The sequence below is a fragment of the Xylaria bambusicola genome (genome assembly GCF_022495145.1).
Source record: "Xylaria bambusicola strain CBS 139988 unplaced genomic scaffold F5B22scaffold_49, whole genome shotgun sequence".
NCBI lineage: Eukaryota > Fungi > Ascomycota > Sordariomycetes > Xylariales > Xylariaceae > Xylaria > Xylaria bambusicola.
In genome coordinates this window covers 41,160-59,704 of record NW_025953602.1, presented here as the reverse complement: position 1 = coordinate 59,704, position 18,545 = coordinate 41,160, and the positions used below count along the sequence as shown (strand labels likewise).

General features: G+C 47.5%; 5 protein-coding genes across 5 annotated transcripts; 3 read left to right on the top strand and 2 right to left on the bottom strand.

The window, feature by feature from the left end:
- Positions 1-1,439: 1,439 nt before the first annotated feature.
- F5B22DRAFT_638735 (uncharacterized protein) lies at positions 1,440-3,877 on the top strand (the record flags this gene model as incomplete). Its single annotated transcript, XM_047977623.1, has 5 exons — positions 1,440-1,642; positions 1,716-2,142; positions 2,199-2,411; positions 2,482-3,166; positions 3,282-3,877. The coding sequence occupies 5 exons, from the start codon at positions 1,440-1,442 to the stop codon at positions 3,875-3,877; spliced, it is 2,124 nt and encodes a 707-aa protein (XP_047827323.1).
- A 1,149-nt stretch (positions 3,878-5,026) lies between these two features.
- Positions 5,027-7,859, bottom strand: F5B22DRAFT_401914 (Cullin-domain-containing protein). Its single transcript, XM_047971480.1, has 5 exons — positions 7,704-7,859; positions 7,638-7,654; positions 7,509-7,588; positions 5,560-7,448; positions 5,027-5,486 (listed from the first exon to the last, which is right to left on the bottom strand). Exons 1-5 carry the CDS (start codon positions 7,737-7,739, stop codon positions 5,298-5,300), a joined length of 2,211 nt encoding a protein of 736 aa, XP_047827322.1. The 5' UTR covers positions 7,740-7,859; the 3' UTR covers positions 5,027-5,297.
- A 1,330-nt stretch (positions 7,860-9,189) lies between these two features.
- F5B22DRAFT_620921 (uncharacterized protein) lies at positions 9,190-11,418 on the bottom strand. Its single transcript, XM_047975874.1, has 2 exons — positions 9,704-11,418; positions 9,190-9,561 (listed from the first exon to the last, which is right to left on the bottom strand). Exon 1 carries the CDS (start codon positions 10,778-10,780, stop codon positions 9,752-9,754), a length of 1,029 nt encoding a protein of 342 aa, XP_047827321.1. The 5' UTR covers positions 10,781-11,418; the 3' UTR covers positions 9,190-9,561; positions 9,704-9,751.
- A 530-nt stretch (positions 11,419-11,948) lies between these two features.
- On the top strand, positions 11,949-13,327 carry F5B22DRAFT_401855 (mitochondrial K+-H+ exchange-related-domain-containing protein). The gene is made up of 2 exons (XM_047971479.1): positions 11,949-12,685; positions 12,741-13,327. Exons 1-2 carry the CDS (start codon positions 12,249-12,251, stop codon positions 13,141-13,143), a joined length of 840 nt encoding a protein of 279 aa, XP_047827320.1. The 5' UTR covers positions 11,949-12,248; the 3' UTR covers positions 13,144-13,327.
- A 2,642-nt stretch (positions 13,328-15,969) lies between these two features.
- F5B22DRAFT_620916 (uncharacterized protein) lies at positions 15,970-17,612 on the top strand. Its single transcript, XM_047975873.1, has 4 exons — positions 15,970-16,082; positions 16,138-16,223; positions 16,286-17,021; positions 17,098-17,612. The coding sequence occupies exons 3-4, from the start codon at positions 16,331-16,333 to the stop codon at positions 17,223-17,225; spliced, it is 819 nt and encodes a 272-aa protein (XP_047827319.1). The 5' UTR covers positions 15,970-16,082; positions 16,138-16,223; positions 16,286-16,330; the 3' UTR covers positions 17,226-17,612.
- Positions 17,613-18,545: the final 933 nt, after the last annotated feature.

The following is an 18,545-nucleotide window of genomic DNA, read 5'->3' as shown; positions in this document are numbered from 1 at the left end:
GAGGGAGAGGGGCCAAAAAGACAATAGACAATGCCTACTCAAGTAAAGAGAATAAAATAAAATAATTGAAATGGAATAAGACACGAAGCTGATGGGTTCGAGTTGATGTAATGCCGTGTGGCTAATGATAAGGTGCGTCGTTTATGCAATGCAAGACAGGTGGCATGAGGTTTTGCCACGTCCAGTCAGTAAGGTCTGGAGATGAATGGGTCGTCCAACAGACCCAGAACCACGCGACACGCGGGTTGTTAACTCGATAGGTACAATCAAGTAAGGATAGCCTGTATCTATGTAGAGCGCCCCGATGAGCTGTCAGTTTAAGACCGCCAAGGCATCGCAGAGTCGACCTACGAAGTAGGTAGGTAACATGAGTCTGTCTGACATCCATGATGAGATACCGGTAGATACATGTATGTACCTAGTAACGTGTACCGAGTGAGGGGGATTGGTGGGGTGGCGGGGTGTGGCGGGGTCACTGAGAATGGCGGCCACTTCACTCTACGAAGTACATTCTAGGTTACATGATGTACCTGTAATCATACCCTTTGCAGATTCTATTTTTCATGTGCCTCTCTTTTCATATATTGCGTTACTACAATACCTGACCTATACTTATGTATTTACCTACATAGGTAGTTAGTTATACTGTACCGCATCAGTTAAAGCGTGGCTCACGTCAACCTTCAGACTTGGTAGTACATTTAGTACGGCCAAGTCATCAATTAGCTTGACACCTACTTCGTACTTAGTATTTTTCTCGCTTTTGCAAGTCTGCTCGCTACCTACCTTAAGCGCTTACCTTGTACTTATAATTATTCCATAATTTACGTCTACTTTGATTGCTTAGTATTGTGAGTTAGCAGACCGATCATCGGTGTTGGTTCACTTGCCATATGACGGATTGATTGACTAAATTTGATGGATTCATTGATCGTCTACAACACCTACCCTACCTACCCCCTTGTAGTATTTACACGCTTCCTTGCAAAAACACGGGCAGGGATCATCGATTGATGATAAACGAGTTACCCATTTCACCACGAGGTAGTCATAGTCTATTCTTACTCAAAAGCTCGGCAATCTTTGATACCGCCATCGCACTGACGAAGCTAGTTGCCCGCCGGTCGTCTCTCGTTCTTGTCCTGATTCCTCTTCTTCCTCTCTCCCCCTCGCTCTCTCTCGCTCTCCCCCCGTCTGTCTATCAATCGCCGCCCGCTGCATCCCGTTTGGAATGTCGTCATCATCCGCCATCTCATTGTACACCTAACCTAAGCGCTGGCACCATTGAGGTCCATCCGCACCAGCTGTATGTTGTCGTACTGCCTCTCCGGGTCTGATTGGTTGATTGTTGCATTCCTCCCCAAAGCGACAAGCGGATCTCGCACGGTTACTTTCCTCAATTGAACTCGAAGGTTTCGGATCACCTGCCCACAGTTGCAATGTCTAGCCCGCCTGGCGACGCTGTTGTAAATGGCGACGCGCCAAAACCAGATTTCGTGCCGCTGGTAGCTGTGGTCGACTTCCACCACCATAGGGGACCCGAGGTGGAAAGGTGGTTTGGGGTGCCTGATGGGAGAGATCCTGCCGCGGAATGGGACTGGACGCTATTGCCCTTCATGGCCCTAAGTGATGGTGCTCATGCGTGAGTATTTCACTCCGAGGTCCTAAACGCGTGACGAGCAAGGGGCTGACCCTATCCCAAAAATCTGCTTTAGTTCCACCGAAGACTTTTCCTACTTCACTCTCGTCCGACCTGCCACCGAAGACTCGCCCGCGACTTCGCTGTTCGGTATCTCGTGTACTAGACAGATGGACGCCGCCCAACTGCTCGTCCGCCCTCCCGATGTTACGCGATCCACTGTTCAGAAAGCTGTGGTTGTCATAGAGAATACTCCACAATTCTTCGGTATGCTAAGGGAGCGCTTGTCTGTCGTCACGAGCGCCTGGTTTGCGCAACGCGAATTCACCGATACCGAGATCCTCCGAAGGTTTCAAGATAGCCTGGCTGACGAAAAGGAACGGGGTCAGTTATCTGAGGAGGTTGACCGAGACCAATACCTTGGCATGAGTCTCCGAGAGCTCGTGAGAGAGTTTCGGTGGCAGACTCTGGTTTTATTGAAATGCTGCCTTTTACAACCTAAAGTAGGTGATGAACATAACGAAGAACCAAGTGTTGCTGAGAGCACTAATTCTTCCAGATGCTATTTTTCGGCTCACGTTGTGAACGCCTTTGCATGATGCAGTTTTCCCTAATCTCTTTGATACCAGGCTTATTGAGGAACTTGCAAGATTGCGCTGGGCCAGACATGAATAGTTATGAAAAGCGGTTATCTCAACCAACGAGCTTACGAACTAGTGACCGAAACTCGTTGCTTGCATATATGGGACTGCCCTTACAGATATTTGGCAAGGTAAAACGAACGCCAAAGCAACAAGAAAGTTCATTTCCACGTGTGTCAGAGATGCTGATTCAGATCCTAGGGAAGTCTGTTCGGACCCTACACCCCGCTTCAGCAGCTTGATCTTCTTGCCGATTTTGGTACGAAGTCATATATAGTTGGCAGTACAAACTCGTTGCTACTACAACAAAAAGACAGATACAGCGATATTTTGATCAACCTTGACGAAGACACTATCAGCATAACGTCCCCGTCTTTACGCAACGCACTTGCACTCTCTCATTCAGATAGGCGTTGGATTGACTTCATTACCCAAGAAGTGAACGATACTTGGGACGAAGCGAATCCGCAGCGGCCAAAAACGATGGGCTATCGTGGAAGTGAAGAGTTTATTCGACTCCAGTTCGAAGAATACCTGTTATCTCTGATCTCTGCTGTCAAGTACCGGAATTACCTCGCTCAGAATACCGGCAATCCGAAAGCCACGCTTTCGCATATCGAAGGGGATCCATCGACTGACTTTGGCAATGAGTGGATTGAGTATTGGGTGAGGACTGAAAATTACCGGCTCTGGAATGCAAATACAGACTCGCATCTATTTGACATTGTCGAACCGAGGCATCCATGTGCCGGAGGACTGAGTATTGATGATGTGCAACGCCGAATACAACAACAAGTGCAAGATTTACATCTAGACGAGAGGTTTGCTGTGGGGAAAGAGGTTTTGGGTAGGAATTTGGCAGCTGGACGTGAAAAAGCAAGCGTTCGTAAGTGATTCATCGAAGTCTCTGCTTGGTGCAGCATCTTCGAAGTGCACATGCCCTCTTTCTCGGGCCATAATATTCCGCTCAAATGGGTGATAACTAATTATAAATACTACAGTATTCAACAAATTCTATGCGGATATGGAAGCTTTACGAGAAGCTCAGAAAAAGCGCGCCGAAGAGAGCAAAGCTGAGCAGTCGGATGCAGAGAAGAATGGAAATAGTTCGGATATATCCAAGACACAGCAAACGGTAACATCTGTTGGGGCTAGGGCCGGCGCTTATATTGGGAGCTGGACAACATGGGCGGGACAGAAGCGAAAAGAAGGCTGGGGCCGGTCTACCAACAGTAACGGCAGTTCAGGCGGCGGTTGGGGCTTTGGCAGTGCGCGCAAACCACGAAACGCAACATCCAACACACTTAGTGATACTGGCAGCGAGAAAAACGGCACGCCTCTAAGTAGTCCCACGTCGTCTACTATTGGTTTTGCAAACTTTGAGAAAGCAGTGAAAGGTAGCAAACCTCAAAGAGCAAGTGAGGGCGATGATGGAAGTAGACCCCTTAGCCAGGATAGCTTTGGCGATAGCGTGCTCGATAGTGTCGCACCCGGGTCAGAGAGCGAGCCATCTGCCCCTACAAGCCCACATAAGATCACGACAGCGAAACGAGATAGTACAGAAGGGCTCAAAACTCACGATGATAAAACGGCATAGACCGAAATCACATTAATAGTCGAAGAAAACCAAGGCTGGACCACCACTATCCAGTGATGAGACATGAATAATGGTATACGAGTAGACGAGCTAAAATAAACAGGCATCGGTTTTCTAACGGGCAGCTTAAACCAGGGACACGGACTGCAAGGATAAGAGAAGGCTATTATTGCTATTGGAACCATCCATCCAATCTTTCATTCATCTATGTCCACCGATACAGGGGTTTTCATTGTTTGTGCACTATGGTCGACCGCAAGCCAGATCCTTCCATCAGTCGCGCGAATCAGCCAGGCGCCGCCACACAAACTCTTCTCCAAGACGTCGGTGGAAGACGGAAGACGTGAGGCGTACGTACCCTAGATTCAATGTGCGCTTTGCGCCCATCCTCCCAACAGAATCAGTCCTCCGTTGGTATATAAAAGACATGTAGCCGCTGGTCGTGTCGACTAGCTAGGCTTTATTCACAAATATATATTGAATACCAATCCCGACTTTGCGGCTTCGAAATCCGCGAATTTGTCGATCATGATTTATTATTTTTTTCCCTCGTATTTTCATGGACTCGTTTCTAGATCAAAAAAGGCCCATCCTTACAGCCACCCCAGGTTGACTTCAATGAAGTTGATGTGTGTGTCAATTTGCTATCTGGTGGTTCATAGGTAGCTCTGGCCAGGCTGAGGAGGTTCTAGGATTAGACAATGCAGCAGTTTTCAATGCACAGATGGTTTTGCGGACATAGGTCATGGTCATATAACCCGTCAAAGACCGATGGTCAAGAAATTTCATATCAAGTGGAACACCACACATATACATGTTGGATTTGGATGGGTTGATTTCGTCTATAGAGAACTTCACCTTGGTCACTGAGGCGTACATACAAGCTTTCACCCTACTCCATCTCACTAGAGCATATCAGGTGCATAAGAACCAAAAGGGCTCTGGCAGCTGGTCCTTCAGATTTAAGCCAAATCTCCATGAGTCGGCGCGCCTGTCGCCTGTATGTAAAATATGCATTCATCATTGCCTGAGAGAGGCTGGCTAGAGTAGCGTAGCCAATAAATATGCTTCATCTTCCCCCGCCGTTATCGCGGTTCTAATTCCACTTTCTACCACCAGGCAACTATTGCCGGTCTCTTGACGTCAGATAAGACCGGATTTTCCCGCAATCTCTCTGCATTAGCATTTATGTGATACATGGTAAACGTAGCAGTGAAGGTGAACTACTGGAACAGGGACTGAGGTAACGTAGTTGTAGTCGGCGACGCCGCAAAGGGGCAGCCATCTGATTTCTGAACCTACTTAGGCCCTCGACCATAGATTCATCAATCTGACTGATGCGGAGAGAAGAGCGATATGGCCCGGAAATGGTTTCTGCATGCGTGACTCCAGGTCTAAGAGTATTGTCGAATCTACCATCTTAAGCAAGGTAACCAAGTTCATCATCATCCAAACGCTCGAGGTACTCTTTGTCAAGAAGGATCTCTATGTTCTTCTTTATGTCTCCAATCTTTGGGACAAATCGCGACCTAATTTGGCTGATGCATTCACTGACAAGGACAGAATGCTTCATCTTCTTCCTGGCTTTCATGATTCTCACCATGGCAGACTATGCCTCAAGTTAGCAAATATACGCAACTAGAGGTCCGCGGAACATGGCCTCTGATTATAGTATCGCTTACCTGTAATACCAGTTGACGGTCCTCTTCAATGGTCTTGTTCGTATCGACCTCCTCCTGTTTGGACTCGGTCTTGGTACTTATATTGAGATTGACACGGATCTTCTTGCTCTTGAAGTCATAATTTAGATGAAATGTTTTCCCAGGGCCAGGTTTGTCGCCATCTGGTTTCATGAGGAGTATTTTTGCTTTTAGTAAAATTCCCATGGCGGCATCATGTACTTCAGGGGTCAATTGCGTCGCAGACAAGATGTCTTCGTAAGTTTGGACATCTTTGTCGTTGAATAGCAACAAGATTGCCATCTGGTATACACTGACTTGTAATGTATAGGGTGTTTTAGAACTCTTGCAGTATCCGGTTTTGACCTCGCCCTTGCAGAGCTGCCAAAGCCATGTAAGCTTACGTCCCTCATGTTTGTTTTTGTAGAAAAGGGAGAAGCGATCGAGATCCGTCTGGATTTCTGCTGGAGGGTTGAACGTTGTATGCGGGGCCGTCAAAGGCCAAAAGCTAGTTCCTAAAATTGAATACGATGAATCAAGGGCGGGTTTGTCCAGCTGTAGACCTTTAGTATGTTCCCGGAATCCTGTATTGAGGTCCTTCGATATCTGCATATCTTGAAACATGCGTTGAAGTTTGTTGGTGTACTCGAAGCCACAGGCTTCCTTCAATTTGCTGATCATACTGGTCTCGGCATCGTCCGAGGATGAGTTGCTGTGGACAAGGCGCCTCGCTAGCATACGCGAATAGAATTTCTGGAAGACGTCTTTGTCTTCGATGTACTTGAACACCGTCATTATCTGTGTTAATGTAGCATCGAGTTCAGCTTCTTCCACACCTGTCCCGCTTTTGCGTAACAAGACATCCGTGTACTTAGCCAGTAATTCAGGAGACCGGCTAGATCCCGCCTTGCAGATTTCATTTCTGTTGACAAACTCTCGACAAGCGTTGTCTAGTGACCTAGTAAATTCGGGTTCGTCGGTAAAAGCTCGTTTTACTAGTGTCTGGTACTGTGTATGTGTTTCGAGCAGAGCTTCGACGTAGACCTTCGGTTCAAGTTTCTCGGCATCAGAGGCAACTTTCGCAACAGCCGCCAAACCAGCATTTCTGACATGAGCCTCGAACTTCTGGCGCAGCGGATCTAGTCCTTCCGGAATACGCGATAGTAGCTTGTACATTCGTGCCATATCCTCTTCACGGTTGTTGTCCAGTAATACCTGGAACTCGTCTCGCAGTAACGCTGAATGGTCGGCAATTAGAGCCTCATTACAAGTTTTACGTAGCGTGGAGGCAATATCGTTGTGCAGATACATGCGGACTCTTTCTTCTTCCTCGTCCAATCGCGCCTCGGCCTTTTTCATGTATTCCACAACGCTATTCTCGGACACGAATTGCTTAGACTCTGCTTGGTAGAAAGCTTTAGTGGCAGCAAGGAACGGTCTCTCAAAGTGTGATCTGTAGATGTCGAGTGTGGACTTAGATGTATCCTGCTCATCAAGTCCGAGAGAGACAAAAGAATCTACCACCTGTTTGATCTGTCCATGCTCAATGGTTTCTCCATTCCGTTGTTTCTCGACCAGCTTCAGAACTGCGCTCATGACCTTTTCATGCACTAGGGTGAAGAATTCAATACGCCATTGGCAGAGATGCAAGGTATAGACATCGTATGTGTTTTTTTTGCCTTCATCCATTTCACGTTTGACCCAGTGCCTGTTGAGGTACCGGAACAAATGATGGATGTATTTAGCGGCAATTGTGTATCGATCCCACTCTCGTATATAGAACGCAAGCAAGGCTTCGTCAGTATGCGCCTTGGACTCCTGGAATAATACAGAAAGATGCTTGTCGAGGTAGTCCTTGAGCTTTTTGTATAGATCCTCGCCAAGAAGATGAGCTATTACCATGTCAATTTAGAGGCTATGTAGAATGCCTACTCAGCCATGTCATGTCTTACCTCCTCTATGAGCCTGCCCAACGCCTGGTGCGCTGGTAGTGTTAGTAGCTTTCTGTGACGTGCAAAAGTTGTGGACAGCCCTGGGAAGAATTAGCGCTATGTGGCTTAATTGACAACAAGAGAGCGTACGTGTAGATGCCCATATACTAGAAAAGCAGTTAGTAAATTATCTAGGAGAGGATTAAACAAACATACTGTCGTCATGTCCATGCCATCTTGGAGACTGGTCATAATCTTTGTTATGCCGATCTGAAGATAGTTCCATCTGGGTTTATTAGCCGGGTTACAGCCAGTTCGACGAGGGGAAAGCGGCAGGCATACGTAGCTTCGATGTCCTCCCTGTTCGGCTGCGGAGGCATCTGTATGGCTCGGGATAGGACGGCGCTGGCCATGGTGAGACCACGCTCAACGTGATAGCTCCAGAGATCGTGGTGATAGTGGTTTGGGGGTTGTCCTTGATGAGTCATCTCCATGTTAGTGAACTCCGTGGATGGATCCATTTTCTCCCCCTCTAAACGGTCAAGAACTATAGCATTAAGAAGAAATCAAGGAGAGACTGGGCTGAAGGATACAATATCGCACCACACCAGGTTGGTACTTGGGTATGTGGTGTTACAGAGCAGCTGGGGAATGAAGGATAAGGGCGAGGCAGCAGTAAGATGGCATAATCAGTCGACAGAAGAGAATTGGCAGCAGTGATGCGAAGGAAGGTGCAGCGAGCGGGCTTTCGAGACTAAATGAAGGCGTATGGTATAGGTGGAAGGGTGAGGGGGGCGGTAGGTCTCTTTATTAAAGAAGCCATGGGTTCATAAGACAGGCAATAGCGTAGGTATAGGAGCAACGATGCAACTCGAGCGAGGAATCAAGGCTTTAATTTCTAACCTTTACGGGTCGCACGGGTGCGAAGGCGGATGCGGATGCGAGGAAGGTGTCGTGTGTCGTGTGTTGTCTGCCGTGTGTGTACCGCAGTTCGAGAGCCGCAATCGCCAGGCGAGGAGGAGCAGCAGCAAACTCAGTAGCTGGCCAATAGCCACTGCAAACACGTAGCACGCCGGCCGTCGTCGTCGCTATTCGTCGATGGCTTCTTAGGATCCGAGGTAAAGGACGAGTAAGAGGAGATGTTGGTCAAGGAGAAGGACCAGGCGCACCCTCGAGACTAAGGAAAAAAAAAGAAAAAAAAAAAAAAAGGTCGCGGCGGGCTGAAGAGAGGCGTAGGTAAATAGATAAATAGGTAAAATACCTACCTACTCCGTAGACAATGTACGAAGTACGAAGTATGATGGAGGTATGGAAGTGGTAGGCAGACAGGTCAGGTAGGCCGGCCGGGTACCTGATCAGGTTGGATAGGGTCGGGCGGTTTGCTCGTCCCAGGCACTGCCAGGCAGCTTATTGTTGGAACTACCTAGGGAGTTTGGCTAGGTAGGGAGCAAACTACAGTAAGCGTAGGTATCTCTATGTACCTCCATGATGCAGGTATCTGCTGTACTGGAGCCTGTAGGTGGGGATATGTCTTACTATAAAATTGTCCCAGCACCTAGGTACCTAGAGGTACCTACCAAAGCCTCCCTGTAACGCTCCATTGCCCCTCAATGAACAATGAACAATGAACGTGTTCTACCTACAGCCTCTGTACAGCCCCACGATTCAAGGGATCAGATTGGCCATTTCCTCATATTCATCAGTATAAATGACTACTATCTAGGTTGGTACTTAAGTGAATAATCCAAGGTTATGATATTGCTCCCAACCAATGCCGCAGACCTGCTACCTTATTTCATCGTTCATCCATTGCTCTAGATAGTACGCAATACGTCATATCCTACCTAAGTGCATAGGTAGGAGGAGATTCATGACCAAACAGAAGAAGCTTTTACACTAGGCAGAAGCCGTTTTTCCTTTGACAAGACGGCCGTCACTTGACAGCCATGTCTAATTATGCATCCTGCATGTCTGGTCCTCAATCGCATATAAATCAGACCCGCAACTTTAAACGAGTTGCTACCTGCCTACATACGTAACGTAGTAGGTACATAGTGGATGACGACCTGGTCAGGTAAACACATAAAATCAACTACATATGTGCATATTCGTGATCCCGCTCCATCATGTCACATTGCTTCTAAATTGCAGCATTGGGATCGCAAGATTCAACAGTTCTACGCATGTAGGGACCAGATTGCTAACTCTACTCATAGCCGAAACGCTGACGTGTCATGGGTGACTGCTATGTCTCATTCAGAATGCTACTTGTCATTCTCTATACCGCCTAGCTTTTCTGCTAGTCTAAAGACACTGATAGTGAAGTTTAGAATCCAAGCGATCAACCCAACCAAGGTCAATGCTGCCAATCCTCTGGCAAAATCCAACGACTGCAATGCTTCCGCACCGGCCCTAGGACTTTGCGCCATCCGTTCTCCGCTATGATACACAAGGGCTTCAAACGCCAATGCCGTGCTTGCAGATTTCAAGACTATAAAAATCAAATCAAGAAGGGTGAGCGAAACTTTCTGGGCGGGGTTCCGCAGACCCAAAGGTTTGCCCGTGTATTCGTCCCATGTCATGTATAATATGTACGGAATCGCCACTGAGTCGATAACTATAGCAACGATTGCCTGTGACGTCTCGGTTTGACTACTGTTGGTGGCAATATCAGGCGCCCTTTCCCGTCTATAGATGACCGTTGCCAGCGCTAGAGCCGAAATAGTAGAGATGAGAACAATGAGGCGAAAGATGAGGGGGGCAATAGGATGTCTCAGGACGAAATTTCCAAGTCGCATAAACCGCGACCTATCCTTTGCGTCTAGCGGATACAATGGCGTCCGCACCGGGTCATTAAGCCCAGGCATCAATTGGTCCAGGGCATCCCGGGTAACCACCTCGTATCGATCATGGCTGTCGTGGCCGTACGATGAAGAGTGAATGAAATCGCGCCATCTATCGTAGGGGTCTTCGTCGGGCGCTCGATACCCAAGTCCCATAATAACAGGTTCAGCACTTCGCAAATGATCCCATCGCCGTCCAGGTCGGTCGGCACGCTTTCTCAAGAACACCGGGAGCTTTGATACTCGACCATGTTTCTCATCAACCCAATCGACGTAGCCATCTTTTGAGACCCGACGCTTCAGTGCGTGGTTGCTTTTGTTCTGATCTGGGCGAACGGTCGGCGGGGGGGGATGGACGGGGCCGCGGTGCTGTGGGCACGGGCCATGAACCTCTTCGTCGTATAATTCCACCCAAGCAGGGACGGTTTCTCTCAACGGGTTCGTGGCCATTACCGGAATCGCAGCGCGCTCATGAGGCAGAGAGAGAGAGAGAGAGAGAGAGGAATAAGGAGAAGGAGAACTGAAAGTTGAAGTATATCAAGCTGTGAGTGCAGATAATGTGTGGCCTGCAGTCATGATTATGTCGTCAGGCGTAAAAGGTGACTTAAAGGAGCGGGGAATACATTAAAATGGGCATGCTCAAGAGCACCCAACTGAAATATCAGCCACAGCATGCAAGGAGCATCGAGCCCAAATAACCAACGGCCTCGGCGGGGTTTACGTGCTCCGTAGTCCTTGGGATATGTAGGGAGAGACCAGGGAGACCCGAGACACGGGCGACACAATCACAGCTGTCGGCGGCTCGATAGGTTTGCCGTGAAGAGCCCAGTCCGGAACAGCGCGCAATCGAAATGTCGAGTAAACAACGGATGGGGAACGGGACAGCCAAACGCCTGGGGGCGACTGAAGAGTGAGCCTGCAAATAAGATAATAGGTAGACCGTAAGTGGGTATTACAAAGAAGAAATATAACGGGTTAAAGACGGCGTTGGAGATGGATGAGGCTCATCGACTTGCGCAATGACCTGTGCGGACAGGCGAGATGTGAGAAGAGATGAACAGGGAACAGCAAGTTTGACGTTGCGAGGGTGCCGCGCGCAGTCTCGTGTGGTTGGTTGTTGGGTACCAGTAGGTCGCTACGTAGCGCTAACTAGGTATGTACTTAGGTACTTACCAAGGCACCTAAGTATAGTACAAGATCGACCCAGGTATGCATGCCAGATACCGCAGATACCGCAGATACCGACAGAGCTCCATATGGAATCCAAGTCACGAGAGTGCTTTTCTCCTTGTATATTCCCCGACTAGAAAAACTACCTATGCTTCTAATCTTCATGTGTGGAGGAGGATGGTGATATTATTGGAAATAATTAGTTTATCTGCCTTCACCTACATAGTACATGTGAATGAAGTTGTATCCTGTTCTTAGGTACATACTTAGGAACTAGGTACCTATAGGCAGGTAGGTACCATGGATACAGTAGGTATATGTATGTATGCCCTATGTACCTACCCTCTACAGCATGTATAAGTACATAACATATGTAGGTAAGTGTCGACTATCTAGTGTCGAGGGCTGATGTCACCAACGAAGCACCCCTTGTAATGCTAAGAATACCCAAAAACCAGAATTGACATCCTCTAGCAGCTAGCGGCCGCCCACTGCCAGCTCTCGATGATAGACATCAGATAGACCCATTTGCATTCGAATCCGAACGTCATGAGCTTAACGAGTCGCAAAAAAGTTCTTCAGACCACCGCCCGCCCAATGTCATAACACTCGTCCTGCTGCGCACATTGCCATTTATATTATATTGGTATGTGTTCTACGACAGCCCCCTTTAGCCTCTTCGCTAACCCTCCGTCCTCCTGCTTCAGCCGCCCATCTTCTCCCGGTCCTCCACAACTGCGCCCCAAAAATGCGATTATTCCTCCTTCCCATATCGACTCGACGGACGCTTCTATACTGCCAGAAGCTGCAGGCTTTGCCATCTGAAAAGCGGCCCTTAGTCGACAAGATCACACTACGCGCTGCGAAGCTCTGGGCTGGTTGGGAGAAGAAAGACGGTGGCTGGCAGAAAGCCGTCGTCAAGTACGGCAATAGAGCCCTCCGCAGAGTACCCTACGAAGAGTGGGGACTGAAGTCTGTCCCTACGCTTTCTGCGCGGCGGAGGGAAGAGGAGGTGTTAGGCAAAGAAAAGCATCATCTCATTTTCCCAGAGACTGTGATTCCCGCGGACAGAGCGCCCCAGGTTCTGCGAACCCTCGCAACCGAAAGAGAAAGCTTGCATCGGTCCCGCATACTATGGTGTCTGGTCGGGATGCCAATAACTGCGCCGTTCGCGCTTATTCCTATGTTCGTGCCCAACAGCCCGTTTGAATATGTTGTTTCTCTAATGGCTTGTGTCTAGAATTCCTAACCTGCCTTTCTTCTATTTGGTTTATCGGGCATGGTCTCATTACCGGGCTATTGCAGGTGGGAAACATCTTCAATGGCTTCTTACCAAGGGGTTCTTTACCACGTCGCCTTCACAAATTTTAGATGAAATTTACTCTCAGCAACACAGGTCAACGGATCTTTTAGAAGAGCCAAACGGCTCAGGCTCGCAGTCCAGTGATAGTAGACTACAATCACAAGAAAGATTACTGTTGTCACAAGAGAGAGGCCGTACGCTCGCACAAGCCCTCAAAATACCCGAATTAGGAGTTGAGCTTGAGCGAGCCATATGGCAAGTTGAGACTGCGATACGAAAGCAAGAGCAACAAGGTGAGAAGACAAAGTACTCTTCTACAGAAAAGCAGGACGGGCCTTAAAGGGAATAAGTTTGGACTTTTTGGAACTTGCGAACTTCAGCTCTCGAAACATCCCTGGACCACATATGATGTTTATCGCATCCGCCTGTCCGATGAGAAGATCACACCCAATTTCACGTCACTTCCTTTGAGCCCAAAATAGGCATACAGTATCTAGGGACACCAGCCGCCTAGCCATGGCCTAAGACATATATTGGCAATGGATAAGGCGAGCTATTGTATATCAATGTACCGAGCTACTCTACGAGCGAGGGGCATGATTCACCATCCACGTACAACCAAGTACTCACTCAAATTATCCTGAATGTCCAAACGGAAATCATGGGGCTCTCAACCTATGGCGCCGAACATCCAGTTCTTTGATCACCTCACCGTTTATGCGAAGTATTAGTTGTGCCTAAGCATAACTGTCTCGAAAGGCTACCTACTCCCCTATTCTGGAATGTAAGCGTCAAGAGCACCCAAGGGAAAGTGATATTATATAAATCGTTACGCGATGATCCCAAGTGATTGCAGCCGACATAACACGCCTTCTCTGGTAAAGATCCTATAGACACCAGAGATAGCTTGCGCAACACAGTACATCGAACTAACTGCACAGGGTTGCTTTTTGATGCGAAAGAATTCATCTCAAAGTGCTGATTGTGTTCAGTAGTCCCGGTACAATGTATTAGACCACAGCCGTAACTGAAATGAGTAGCTCAGCAATGGATAGCAAAGTACCAGGGTCTAAGGATAGGCGATCCATGATGCAATTTAAAAAGTGAGATACCAGCCAGTCGGTTCACTTCATTGTGGATTTATTCGGCCTTCACTCTCATGTATTCACATACTTAGCAAGCAAGAGTAAAAGCAAATTCATATACCGAGCACCACGTGTAACGGACATTGCAATCTACCATTCTTCATGCATTGTTCTCTAAGGTGGGAGGAAACCCTAGTTTGTGCAACTTCCCTATGCTTCAAGGCTGCGTCATTGCCTAATAATTTGAATAGTTCCGTTCAGAATCGCGGTATTTGCTCTAGAATCTGATCCGTTTGTCGATCAAGTAGCCAAAACCTGTTGGAAATCTCTTGCTACAACAAATACGAACCAACCGTCTCAAGGGATTCGTTAGCAAGATGGCTCGCCACTTCCATAGATTCCCTGCACCAACTGTGCGCTTCTCTTGCCCTAGCGGTTCTCCCCTAGATGCACATCCACTAAGCTCTATGGTGACAAATGAAAGCGAGTATAACAATGGCAGAGACCTTGGCTTGGAACTCGATGCTATTCACAATATGATGATCAACTAGGGCTGCATGAGTCCTTGACCAACCAATTCCTTCTCGACTCTATATACAACTGGTCTGCCAGCCCTGACCGCCTAGGTCCCATTGGCTTGTTTCATGAACCGAAGTCTGTATAACTTCACTGTCCAATATTGCCTGCATGTCTTTAAAGATCATGAACAGCCTGTAATGGCCTTCCGTACAGCCGAAGCGCAAAGCAAACTGCATGTTCAGCTTGTACGCGTGTAACATTAGATGCCTTCCTAATTTCTAAGATCCATCAGTATACCTCGTATAGCGAAGACTAGACAGCATCACTTCCTAATACGAGCTATAGTCCTGCTAGAGAGGCTTATGTAAGTTATACGGCCTAAATCCGCAATCATCGACACGTGTGGCAGTAGACAACAAAGCCCCAAACCAGTAGTGATTCCCAATGGTTTGTGCAATGTCTCAGTGTGAGCTACTAATCTTGAGAAGAGATGTTCACAGGCAAAGAATACATAAACTAAAGTAGAACGCCTTACTCCGTTTCTACATTACGAGGAAATTGTCAGAAGATAACCCAAACTTATATAGCAAGTTCGCCATCACCAGTGACATGATCACCTCCAAATAGCAGAAACGTACTCTTTGACACCCAATAATCATTTGATCATTTGGTCATTCGATATCATGCGTTGCCTCAACTGTTTTGCATTGGACGGTGGCTGGTCGATCACTCATCTAAAACCCCAGGTACTGCCTTTGTGGGTTGCCTGCGGTCACGTATTAATAGCTTCAAAAAATGTCGGAAATTTTGGCAGATCTTTCTCATTATGGCCCAAGTATCTATCAAGAAAAGCCTCACTGTTCATCTCTCTGTCCAAGAAACGGAAAGGAGAGTCACTTGGATGGGCTGCCGACTTCAACCCTCACATTGAGGATTGACTAAGCGCTTGGGGTACTATTGAATGAAGGTGAATAACCTGTTAGCATGAGCACATTGTAGGTTTTGAAGGTTGCAAAGGGTATGCCCCTCATGAAGCATCGAAACTCTCAATGAGGGGTGGCATGTCCCTTGTTTGATCGACCATGGCACGGGCGGGCCATACGGATTTTCTCATCATGTTTCAAGTCCTACTGTCCAACTCTGTTCCTATCAAGAGATGGCCGAGTATGAAGTATTTTTGGTGTGGGTATAGGAAGAGGTGTATTTTGGGGTGATTTGGGATCTATACAGAGCTTTACAATTTGCCGAATTTCCGTCGAACGATGTGTTCCTCTATGCTCGTAGAAGCAGGGGGACGCAAGAACTCCCGGGCACATCAGGAGTCTTGGCATCACCATGTAAGAAACATTATCTCGTTTTTGAGTCTACTATGAGGGTCAATCCGCCACCACTTGGTGACCGCCAAGTCTGCTTAAGGAGGCACTCCCCTAGCAACCATTCAGTTTCACGGCTGTCGATTGAGGCGGTTCCGTATCTTGGAAGTTGGTTGACCCATTGTATGATACTTTTATACCGTTGCATGGCGATATTATTTTGTATCGTGGCACTATTCCGTCTTGGCCACGGAATCTATAAGAAATTGGTTGTTTCCGTTGTGCCATATCCAGTGCCGATAAACTTTACACGCGTTGATCGCAACTAGTCGTCCTTGTAATTACTGACTTGACTTTGAGAGGTATTGCCAGTTCCCAGTCCACACAATTATCTTACCCATCGCTAACACACGACAGCTGTGCTCCAATTCGCTTCTTCAGGGCTGGTCTACCTCGCATATCAATAAATCCGTGTGCTACTGTGCGTTTGATTACGCTCGGGAGTGAGTGCCTCTAGAAAGAAGCTGCCTGATGAGTGTATCGCTAACTCGAAGAGCCTTTACAGATTCTCTTTACAGAATCTAGTTCTATATCAACCGGTCCAATAATCATGAGACTAAACGGGCTCACTGTTTTCTCAACTTTGGCGCTGTCGGCATGTCTGTCGCATGCGGCCTCTGTGAACGAAGCGGCCACGTCCCTACGAAGTATCTCGAATGCGGGCGTTGCAATCCAGAGCGATCGCGTCAGTGACAATGCTGTTGTAGACAACAGCGCCAATGTGGTTGAAGAAAATGAGAACCAAGACGACGAAATAGACAATAATGAGGAAGAGGAGGAGGAGGCTGAAGAAAATGACGAGAATGGAGAGGAAAATGTAGACGAGAACGAAAACGAAGGGGAAAATGAGAATGTTGACGAAAACTTGGACCAAAATGACAACAAGAACAATGACAACAACAACGACAACAACAACGACGACGCGGAGAACAATAATAAGGACGACTTGAACAACATCGGCCAATTCCTCAACGGCAGCCTGGGTGACGGCTTCAACGACATCTTAATCGATCCGAACGATATCCAAGGTAGCCTAGGGCAGAATATTCTCAACCTCCTACTCTCAATGGGAATCTGCAACTTCAACATTGGCAGCCTCGGCGGTCTTAGCCTTGGTAACGAGATTCAGCTACTTCTCCAACTTCAACAGCTACAGCAACTCCAGGCGCTCGGCATTGTCAATTCATTCACAATCGACCAATTGATTCAACGAGAGATCCTGTCTAAGACATTCAACCTGAGTGAGTCCCAATGAGTTCTAGACCGGCCTTGCCCGAGTACTTGAATATCAATCATGCTAACTAAGGGGCGTTTAAGATATCATCAAACGAAGTATCAATGCGTCCGTTAAACAGGCAGCTCGCAGCAGGAAGCGCACAGTTATGCTAAAACGACAGTGCGCAAATGCCGGACAATCACAACGTGGTGCGAGTGAGAAGGCGTGAACCAACTAAGCTGCTACATCAGTACGATGTAAAAGTTCAGTGGTAGATTCGGGGGCAGAGGTGGAAATTAATTACGAGCTACGGAAGACCGTGAACAGTTGCCTCGCATCAATTAATAGACGTTTAACACTATTCATTGATGTTGGGAACTGCTCGCTCCACAGTGATCATTGATCACATTGAAATCAAAGTTACCATATAGGCAATTGGGTGGGAATAGCTTGCCCTGGTATCTATAGGTTTTAGAAAGCGATTTATATGTTGTTTCGTCACAAAACCGGATGTTTTTCTCTTCTTTTGTGTCATCGTGGCACATACGTATTATGTAGCCTAGCTAAGAATTCGTTCATATTGGAGAAATTGAGTACAATGGCCTGGCGAGCATAGACAATTCACGAATTGCAGTCGAAGCTCAAAATAAACAGCGATGATCGTGAAAGCCCAGAATATCATTTGTAGAGTGTGAGATAAACCTACGCATTCCGTTCATTTCACTGTGCATACAGATTCCCAGGACTTGACTGATCATGGCTTCGTTCTCGCTCACCGTGCTCTAAGAATTGTTGGTAAGAGAGGCTGTTTGCTGATACTCATGTTTCAATATAGCTGCTGACATAGTACCCCAAACGCTAAAACAAGATATAGGTGCAACGGCGAGGTTGCCAACCCAACAAGTAGCAGCATTGCTTCCCACGGCTTCTCACGCTCGGGTATTCACTCATCCCGCGTAGTTGCGACTCGAGGAGTAGGAAGGGTGAAAGTCATCGCTATAAGACCCCATGTTATGCCTTCGTTATGCTGACACTGACTTGCATGAGAATACCATGATGTCTGTCACCTGTGACAGTTCCGGCGGGAGCATCCCCTTCCTTGTAAGTTAGGGGTGTGACTGGCCAAGGTGCCTCTTAATTGCCGGAATCCGTTTCAACAATCCGGTCCTCCCCTACTACCACCCCAGCTTCTTTTATGACACATCTGAAAATGATCCTTCATAGGCTTTTAACGTCAGTGTTCGCCAAGGTCAAGAGGACGGATGGCAGATGCATCTTATTATATAGTCTTGGCATTCCAACCGGCTGAGCTAAGTCAAGTCCCCCGGTCCTCGAACCCCGCGATCTAGGAGTCCTTGTTTTGTAACAGCCCTTGAGCCGAGGCAGCCCCTGCATGTTAATCCCTGCCGCTCCCCATCCGAAAGTTGAGATTAGGTTAACTCTTGGACTTAGGAAAACTTGCTTCCAGTACTTAGTTAGCATTAAGGTGTACGATAAAACACAACTTCAATGAGCCACAATAAACGCTGTAGAGACTGTAGTACTTGGA

What these genes read in the sequence shown, in the direction of transcription:
- F5B22DRAFT_620916 (XM_047975873.1), top strand. Translation starts at nt 16,331, where the DNA reads ATGAGACTAAACGGGCTCACTGTTTTCTCAACTTTGGCGCTGTCGGCA. An exon ending in GTCTAAGACATTCAACCTGA is followed by an intron (nt 17,022 to 17,097) that starts GTGAGTCCCAAT and finishes GGGGCGTTTAAG; the next exon opens with ATATCATCAAACGAAGTATC.
- F5B22DRAFT_401855 (XM_047971479.1), top strand. Translation starts at nt 12,249, where the DNA reads ATGCGATTATTCCTCCTTCCCATATCGACTCGACGGACGCTTCTATAC. An exon ending in CCGTTCGCGCTTATTCCTAT is followed by an intron (nt 12,686 to 12,740) that starts GTTCGTGCCCAA and finishes GCTTGTGTCTAG; the next exon opens with AATTCCTAACCTGCCTTTCT.
- F5B22DRAFT_620921 (XM_047975874.1), bottom strand. Translation starts at nt 10,780, where the DNA reads ATGGCCACGAACCCGTTGAGAGAAACCGTCCCTGCTTGGGTGGAATTA.
- F5B22DRAFT_401914 (XM_047971480.1), bottom strand. Translation starts at nt 7,739, where the DNA reads ATGACCAGTCTCCAAGATGGCATGGACATGACGACA. An exon ending in TGGGCAGGCTCATAGAGGAG is followed by an intron (nt 7,449 to 7,508) that starts GTAAGACATGAC and finishes ACATGGTAATAG; the next exon opens with CTCATCTTCTTGGCGAGGAT. An exon ending in ACCGTCAACTGGTATTACAG is followed by an intron (nt 5,487 to 5,559) that starts GTAAGCGATACT and finishes CTTGAGGCATAG; the next exon opens with TCTGCCATGGTGAGAATCAT.